The sequence below is a fragment of the Azolla caroliniana genome, unplaced genomic scaffold (genome assembly GCF_043228905.1).
Source record: "Azolla caroliniana isolate FFs.n. ecotype wild unplaced genomic scaffold, voAzoCaro1.0.p SCAF_10, whole genome shotgun sequence".
NCBI lineage: Eukaryota > Viridiplantae > Streptophyta > Polypodiopsida > Salviniales > Salviniaceae > Azolla > Azolla caroliniana.
The window spans coordinates 19887942-19897520 of NW_028230445.1; the positions used below are offsets into that span (position 1 = coordinate 19887942).

At 37.0% G+C, this 9579-nt stretch overlaps 1 protein-coding gene across 2 annotated transcripts; it reads left to right on the top strand.

Annotated features, from left to right (window-relative positions):
• Positions 1-1907: 1907 nt before the first annotated feature.
• Positions 1908-8297, top strand: LOC147859444 (protein TPX2-like). 2 transcript variants are annotated; one of them, XM_087326329.1, is made up of 23 exons: positions 1908-2202; positions 2763-2833; positions 2946-3001; positions 3109-3173; positions 3268-3466; positions 3557-3641; positions 4253-4378; positions 4453-4551; positions 4641-4738; positions 4821-4899; positions 4997-5059; positions 5142-5219; positions 5481-5569; positions 5644-5722; positions 5806-5871; positions 5957-6025; positions 6108-6182; positions 6281-6400; positions 6570-6736; positions 7116-7224; positions 7444-7503; positions 7588-7682; positions 7854-8297. In XM_087326329.1, the coding sequence occupies exons 1-23, from the start codon at positions 2025-2027 to the stop codon at positions 7984-7986; spliced, it is 2259 nt and encodes a 752-aa protein (XP_087182455.1). In that variant the 5' UTR covers positions 1908-2024; the 3' UTR covers positions 7987-8297. The 2 variants fall into 2 exon arrangements, with proteins under 2 accessions (XP_087182455.1, XP_087182456.1); XM_087326330.1 differs by having other exon boundaries at positions 3109-3152.
• The last annotated feature ends 1282 nt before the right edge of the window (positions 8298-9579 follow it).

Genomic DNA, 9579 nt, shown 5'->3' on the forward strand with positions numbered 1-9579 from the left:
GACTAGGCACAAATTTTGAACTTTTTGAGGAGATTTGGCTTATGGTGACGTGTTTAACGGTCTAGTACATCTTGATCAAGCGTTGTAAGTTTGTTTTTCAGGAGCAAAACCTCTCATGCGGGGAGGTGATGTTAAATATCTGGTTTGAGCTTGTGGCTTGGTTGCGGGGTCGGCATGATTCGATTCATGGGGAATCAGAAGAAGTAGAAAGGGCAAGGTCAAAGTTCTTGCTGAAATGGAGTGGTTCTCCCATGGTAGTCTAATCTTTGGTGAGGCCTAAGTAGAATTACCAGGTGCCTAGGTGGTTGTTTCCACCGATGGCTCCCAATATTGTACATGGGTTGTAATTATGTATGTATAATTGAAACAAAAGTGGGTTAGTATAGTCATGTTACCCGAATAATGTTGCTAGAAAAGTGTTGGGAGATGTAGAGTCGGGGTAAAATGGGGTTTATTTCAGTTTTGTTGGAGTTAAGGGTCGGGTGAGTTTTTGCTATTTTTATTTGATAGTTTTGGAGTTGTTCCTCCAAGTTGTATACGTTGATCCCATTGTGGATTCGAGTAAACTCTGTTGTATTCTATCTGCTAACTAATGCGAAGTAGTGTTTTTTTGGAAAAAAAAAAAAACTTTGTGGGTAAATTCTAAATTTGTAGAAATGAAAAAGTTCTTAATGGAACAATCTTAAACCATTAAGTAGTCATGCAAACTCTTTGTTGACTTGTTGTCATAAGTTTGAATTCTTATAGTCACTTGAAATGCATTGAAAACACGACATGCAAAACATGAACGAAGTTCATTCAACATTTTGAAGTAGCCTCCGTTGATCCCCATTGCTTAGCAAACATTTCGTAAGTCTTGGACATTGAAAATTCGAAGGTTGAATGTAATTACTATTTACCACACCCAAAATTGACATGTTCATTTTCCTCACGCATTTAAAAAAACATAAACAATATCTAAACAAGTTGGAAAACATATATCTATAGGAGCAATAAATAACATGACTATATCGAATCATGTTAGCCATGTCTTTAGCTCACATACGTAAAAAGTATTCTTTGCAATGCAAATGAAGGTTGCACAAAGGTCACTTCTTTGACAAGGGTGAGCTGATAACATGCTAAACACTTTTTTGGGCAACATTTCGCATCATCTCTTCCACCACATGTTATTAGTTGGATGCATGTGACACTCAATTGCCCTATAAATTCACCTTTACAATTCTATCTATGCAAGGGGTTTTGTTAGTTGATGGAGAGATGGATATTTGTTACCGTCCACAGAGAGTCCACATAATGACTAGCGAGACTCAAGAACACAAATTCTCTTCATGTGCATCTCCTTCTTAAGAAGGGATCTTCATGCTCCGAAGCAAAAAGTCTGAACGTGTAAACGAGGCATACACATACAAGCTTAGCCTTCTAGGTGTTCCTGTTAGTTTGACACGCGAGCCAAAAGTTGAGCTTGTAGGTGTGTGTGCATATATGTATATGTACATACATATTGACGGAAGCCTGAAGGATGGGATAGGGATGTCCTTGAAGAACAATAATAAGGACAAAGACGGTAAGATTGCGTGTGGATTGGGCGGACAGGTGTGAAACCAGAGGCGAAATCTTGGGGGTCTGTGGGGCCCACAAACAAAATGTACCGTTGAGAGGAAAAGCTTAAGATCGATAAATCCAAAAATACGAAAATTGAAAAAGAAAAAAGAAAAAAGAAAAAATCATTTGTCTCTCTCTCTTTCTCTCTCTCATTTCGAGAGAGAAAACAAAACACACACACACACACACACACACACACACTCTCTCTCTCTCTCTCTCTGTGTCTCTCTCTGATTTTGAACACACACACACACAGACCCCTCTCCCTCACTGACCTCTGTCTGTGATTTTGTTCCGTGTCTTTACCCTACACCTAAATCACTCCATGCTTCCCTTCGCCATCGCCGTTGCTGTCTTTACCTTCTTTGCTTCATTCTCTTAACCCCCCTCCCTTCATCTCCCCCCATTTTGCTGCTTTCATGGCTCTTCCTCAAGCCGCAGCTTCTTCTTCTTCTTCTTCTTCTTCTTTCTTCCATGTCGATCCCGACTTCGAGTTCTGCGCTCCCCAATACTACGACTTCACTGTTTCGGAGACGCTCTCCCAGGTCGAAGAAACGGAGCGATGGTTCGAGACCTCCGCTAGCCATGGCGCTTCGCGTAAGTGTCACTCTCTTTCCTTCGTTCTTTTCTTAATATTTATTGTCTTTGCTTCTTCGCTCGATCGGTATCCATAATCTACACGTCTGGAGGACCGTAAACAAGAGATCACCTATGGACTTTTTCACTCTTTGAAGATGTTTATCTGAACATTTCCAACTGAAAAATGATTAAACACGTTTCCAGATTGTCGGAAACATTGAGGTTCATATTATCAGACATAATTTGTATATGGAAATCAGCTTCTGTACTGTAAATAGTTTATCCAGCACAGTCTTTCTAGTGCGTGGTTCAGTAAAGATATTTGAAGGTCAACCGGGTCTATCTTTATTCTGAAAGAATATTAAACATAACAAGATTGACGAGGAGCTTTATCTAGATATTCACAAATCGACCCGAAAATATCTATGTACTGCCAATGCTTGCCAATCTTTGTTTTGATTTGATCAAACACAGGAGCATTCGTTCCACGAGAAATTTTAAAATACAAAAACGTCGTTGATTGTAATGCTTGAAATTTTCTTAGATGGAATTGTGACGACATCTTATTTATGATTCAGCATTTTCGATTCATTCAAGGGATGTAAACCTTGCAAAGGATGGAAATGAAGGCGACCCTGACGTGGATCAGGTAATGCATTCATCGCACATGGATGAACAGTTCTGAATATTGTCTGGTGTACATGTAGAGAAAAAACAAGAAAAGAATGCGTAAAAGAATTATTATGTTTGTTTCTCTACAGATGGACATATCTATGTCACCCAGGGAATGTGCTCAAAACCTCTTCAAAGATCCTGTGTAAGTAACAAAAAGAAAGATATTGCATGAAAATATTATACATATAATATAAGAGAAGATATAATCATTTTGGTCTTTGCATGTTAAAACATTTTTAAAATTCACAGCCTCTCCATGGAGGAGGGATTTGGCATAATTGAGGATGAGAACGGTATGGATGACATTAATCTTGGTAAGTCCTCTGTATGATTTTGAAATAAATTCGTAGATAAATATTTCATTTTCTGTCAATCAACAAAGTATCATGGAGAACTACATTTTTGCAGGTAGTACATACGTGAACCTTGTTGATGTGGATCTGCGTACGCCTACAAGACATTGTATTACTAGTGAATTGGCATCAGAAAGCCATATTCTATCATCGTTTTCTCCTGGAAGTCTGCCAGCTAAACGTGCTCATGAGAAAATTTCAAAGAAAATCCCACAGTCAGAGAAGCCAGTATCAACCAAGAACTATCTATTGAGGTTGGAATTATCTTCCGTAGCAGATAATGTGTGTTCATTGGTTCATTGAGTGAGTAAGATCTTGACAAATTTGATAACTGATTTGTACAGGAAACCACCACACATGGAGAAAACTGCTAGACACGATGTGCAAGCAATAAAAAAGCAGAAACTAGAGGGAGGTCGATTTAGGCAGGTAAGGGAGGTCTCAATATTGCAAATAATGATGAATTTGGGAAGTTGTAAAAACTTAGCAATTACGGTGCTTCATAATTATTTAAAGAGGATTTATTCTCGGGCGAGTACTTGTTAGATGCATAGCCATTCAAATAAGTGATGTACTCGAATTTAATAAAGAGGTTATAAAATAGTGGATGACGATGACTGTTGAAGGAAGTGCCGAGTTCTCAGAGAAGTACATAGAAATGTTGTCAAGGAAGTTCATTTCCACAATAGCTACAACTGGTACAATCAAAGGCACAAATTTATCTCATCAATATCTGCATATGACTTTAATATATTCTCAGTTCTAACTCATCATTTATCTTTCGTTTCTCTTCTGGTGAAGCTTTTGATTATTCCTTTGATTTCAACATTTATCTTAGGCTGATCATTTGTGAAAAAAGAAAGACAGGTTGATTTTAACGAGGATAGAGCACAAACCAAATTTATAAGTTTATGGAGTATAGTACTTTAACTTTTAATTGTGTTCCTAGGGCTGTCTTCTCTGGTAAATATATCCCGTGTTTTCCATACACATGCTATGTTTGGAATCGTTTTCTAATATGTTATTGCAAATAAATTCAGATCATCAATATGAAGGACGAGAAACATACAACCAAAACACCATCCAATTTAACGATGCCACGTAGCTTTAATTTTTCAACTGAAAGACGATTAGCAAAGGGAGCTGGAGTTTCTTCTGTCTCAAAGGTTGGTTTAACTCAGCCAAAAGAGGGGTTTATAGTGATTATCATCAAAACGTTTAATAAAATATATTGCTTCAGGTTATCAGACCTAGATCACCCTTTGTTTCCATGGCTGAAAAAGTTCAAAGGTTTCAAATGAAAACCCGAGAATGCTTCCAGAACACAAGACTGAGCCACGTAAGTACACTAATAAGAATCAAGGAAGTGAAGAGAGATCATTTTGATTATCAGTGTTATTGATGTTAATCATTACATTTCAAATTTAGGATGAAAGAAATCCGCTTCTACCAGAAAAGCCAAGGTTGAGGATCACGAAGCCGAAAGAACCTGATTTTGAGACAGCTCAACGGATCAGACCGGCTAGGTATTTAAAAAATAATTATAGATCATATCGTTATATTTTGTTAAATCAATGTGTTATATTTTGTCTGTTAAATCTAATCCAGGGTCAAGAGCACAGCCGAGTTAGAAGCTGAGATGCTTGCCAAAATGCCTAAGTTTAAAGCACGCCCTCTAAATAAGAAGGTGAATCTATAGTAAAATTTTAAATTATTTTATCATTATTGCAACTTATATGTACAGGATCAGGAAGTATCTCCATTCTAACAATGCATAATATTAGATTTTGGAAGCTCCAGAATTACCTACTTTACCTAAGAGCAAGCCAACACTACCAGAATTTCAAGTAATGAAATTTCAGAATCTGCTAATTGGTTCTGTGAAGTATTCACTTTCAAAATGCTGATTTGCCTCCAAATTAATACCAGGAATTTCACCTTCGAACTTCAGAACGTGCACTTCAGCATTGTGGTGTAGCATCTGTTTCTTCAGCAGATTCTTCAATGGTGATGCTCTTGCAAGTTTATGTTGATTGTGTTCATTTAAATGTTTCTCTCATAGGAGCTCATATTCACCATATAATGTTCCTCTCATCAAAGTCTGTGTATACCATGAAACGTTCCTATCCTAATAGCTCATATTGATATGTTTCTCTGATAAAAGCTTGTGCGTACCATGAAATATATCACGATATGTTTCTCACATAAGAGCTCATGTATACAATGGGAATTTACTCAAATGAGCCCTAATGTATCATTGCTTAACAGTTTGAGGATTTGAGACAACGTCCAAAGTCAGTTCCTGCTGAGCCTAGGGAGCCACAGTTGGCAACAGCAGCTCGTGCACGGCCTGCTAAGTAATGATCATTTGTTTTTAGCAAATTGGCACATTCTTCCAATACTGTTATTTAATTTGAAAATTCTCTCCTAGAGTTAAAAGCACAGAGGAACGGGAACAAGAAGAACTTGCAAAAATTCCCAAGTTTAAAGCTCGACCTCTTGATAAGAAGGTACTAATAACAAACATATTTAGCAACTAATGTGCATCATGTGATACTTCTTTATAAATAAAATCATCATTTTTCTGGTACAGATATTTTTTAGCCGTGGTGATTTGGGAATTCTCAGGAATACTAAACGGCAAGTGACCATGCCAGAGGTATGTGGCGATATATTACAATAATATTCTCTCAATGTTTAGAACTAATATCAAATTTCATTGTTTCATCATCCATTCAAAACAGGAGTTCCATTTTGCAACTGATCAGAGAATCCATTGCCAACCTGAAGTTCCTCTAGATTTATTTAGTCAGGTGCTTTACCTTTCTAGTGATTCGGAAATCAGTTAAAAAATTTCATTCAGTGTACTGATTTTACCTGATTTCTCTTGGATAGCTCTCTCTAAATTCTCAGCAGGAGAATCATCCTCCAAAGCCAACAAGGCCAGAACCATTTCATCTTCTTACTGAGGTACTCATGTTAATCTTGCTATGAATGCTACTCAAACAGAATCATTTTTATCTTAAAATTGGTTGGATAGCTAATCATTTCTTGAAGATGTTGATTAGGATCGTGGGCAGAAAAAGCATGATCGCATGCTTACAGAGCTTAAAGAGAATGAACTCAGAGAAAGAGATCAGAGAATTCCAAAAGCTAATCCCTTGCCATATACAACAGATTATCCTGATGTAAGAATTAGTTAGGTTACTAATGACGGTTGGTATAAAAATCAAACCTTCAACACAGAATGTAACTATAGATTTCCACATCATAAAAATCTTCTACTTCTAATTACTCTTTTGAACAAATCTTTCACATTTCTTAGAGGAAAATCTTAACTATTTTTGTTGCTTGCAGATACCTGCTAAACCTGAACCTAAAGAATGTACCAAACCCCTACCCTTTTCTTTGGAAAGTGTAATGCGGCATGAGGAAGAGATGGCGAGGATAGCTGAAGAAAAATTTCAGCTTGAGCAGGAGGAAGCTGAACGAAGAAAGTTTCATGCGCAACCCATTACTTGCTTGTAATATTTTTCTCCTCTCACTAGTTCATGTTATGTTGGGTTCAACCTTTCTCAAAATGTTTATTTCTCAAATGCTAAAATTCTATATCGATGCATCTCATTAAAATTCCTATCACTAAATAGACTTCCATATGAACCATGAACAATTGAACATGACATATGTCCATATGTCCATATCGGTGATACTTCTATCCATCATTTACTTTTGGTTGGCAGTAAGGCTCAAATGTCACTTGTAAATGATAAATTGTGACTGTAGCCTTTGTTCTCCATACTAATTCATTAATCTTTTGGTTAGTTCGTTATAATTGTGAGAGCCAGATGCATTCTAATATTTCTAATTTGATGGCATTCTATTATCTGTTTTATGTTGCTACAGGGGTCCAGTCTTTGTTCCAGAAAGGTCAAGGATACCCCTGACAGAAACTCAGGAGTTTGCACTAAAAGTGGACACTCGTGCAGTTGAGCGGGCAGATTTTGATAGAAAGGTATGTAACTAAATCTTACAAACCTAAAAGGTTCATTGGTCAGATGCTGAAATAAGCATTTTTGGCTTACATCTTAGTAGCCAGTAGCATTACGATTTATTCAAAATTGAACCAACTGTTTTCTGGAAATTTTGATATGTTATTTGGTGTTGCTTCTATTTGAGTGGGTAGTAATTTTCTCCATTCGTTCTATAGTTGACATACCATCTCTTACTGTAGGTAAATGAAAAGCAAAACAATTACAAAAGATTCCGAGAGGAATACGAAGCTGCACGTAAGGTATGTACAAGAACTGAAACAATCAGTATTGATTGTCAATGGATGAATTGCATACACGATCGACCTTGCTCTCTTCTTGTACAGGCCGAGGAGGACCGACTTATAAAATACATGAGGCAGACTATGGTGCCACATGCTCGACCAGTACCTGCTTTTGACAAACCTTTTGTTCCTAAAAGGTGAGAAACATGGCAAATAGTGCATTTTTTCAAAATACAGTTCCAAAATACACCAACAGGTTGTAGATATTTTCCAGAATCCCCGCCCTAAAAGATAAAAATTGCACTTTACAATGGTATTGATTTGTACACTTTTCATTAATGGCTGAGTAAGCTATCCACTCTTTGCAGGTGTTTGAAGGAGCCTACTAGACCCTGTTCCCCCAAGCTGCATGTGTCACAGAGGCGGGAACGAAGGAATTCTCTTACATTTCGTAGACAATCCCTGACATTCAGTATTCAGAAGCGAGTTCAAATGAGATGATGATTTCTTTGATTGGATCACATTCTGTTACATAAAGCCTAACCACTACCACCCCTGTATACAAAAATCAGTATAGTCGACCTTGTAAATTCTGTGTTACCCCTTAATCTAGTATGGGGTGATACCATGGCAAACGCTTCAATGGGTATTGCATTTGTGTGCAATGACATGACCACACTGATAACCGCTCCATCAGCTATCTATCTATTTTGGTCACATTGTATCCCTCTCTTTCTCTGTGTCAATTCTACTTGCTTTGGTTAAGCATTCAACTTAATCATCAGTTCGATATTCCATTCCTTGTTTTGGAAACCTTTCAGAGTGTTCCATTGATGGGAATAAAGATTAACAACACATCACGATTATTCCAATGGGAAGAAATGTCGTTCATTCTTTACAAAAGTGTTTTGTATCCTTTAACATGGAAGTTTCCTCTGAACGAGTCATAATGAATTTTGTCGATTACGAGTCTTTTATGTATGCATGCAGTGCTTTCAAATATGAACCAAATAAAAGAACTGGTTCTAATGTCATAGTATAGTTAGTCCAAACTACTCTATGAACTCATCTCATGCAACTTAATGCGTTTTGTGAAAGTGTACTTAATGCTGGGTTTAAAAGAGCCGCTGGGAACCGCACACCTAACCATCTTAGATGCATGGGCATGTCCTAAGGTGCACCAAATGCCAGGTCCATAAGAATGTCGTTTATGAGATGAGGTTTGTTGAAGACTTCTACTTTCATTTTGTGTTTAATGAAGGTAGGTGAAGTTTTAAGTTTTCTTGAGTTCCAGTTACCTTTGGAACAAGGTCAAAGAGGAAAACACTAGGGAATCTACATCTTTAATGTTCAATCATGGATGATCCTAAATAAACTTCTTTGGTTCGTAGTTGGCTAGATAGAATGTATGTAATCTGCAATGGTTCCTTTTTAAATTCTTTGACGTAGAGTCCTTACACCACTTCCCAATATGTGTGGAGGTTTGCAATCATTTTGTTGACATGGGTTTCTTCATATGTTGTGTTGAGTTCTCTCAAGGTGTAATACTTTATTAACATATACCACTAGAGGAATTTTTTTTGGATATCAACAGTCCATTGCAAGGTCAAAACTATTGTCACAGTAAGGTGCGACAACTAACGAATGTTTCATGTGAAACATGGGGATTATTTATAGTGGATCCAATTACAATAAGAAGATGTGTTTATTAGTTTGAGTTTCTTGTCTCACAATTGTTTATGACTAATGAATTTCATGATATGGTGGGATGTATTGTGCACTATTAGTTAGTCATAAATTGGATACATACAACAAGATGAAGCGTACATGGTTTTAAGGCATCTTCCAAGCAGTTAGAGTCTTGGCTTGACAAACTTGAATGTTATTATGTTGTTAGGATTCTAGTAGTATGCCTCAAGCTAAGGTTGGTTCAATCAAGTTAGTTCCAAAGATGGTAGTACCTACGTCATTTTATCAATGCCAACCAATTTCTTTGATATGGGGTTGCATAAAGTGTTTCTCGAAGTAAATATCTTATGCAAATAGATTACCAAAGAAATTTTTGAAGTTGATATACTAGTCCATGACAATTTC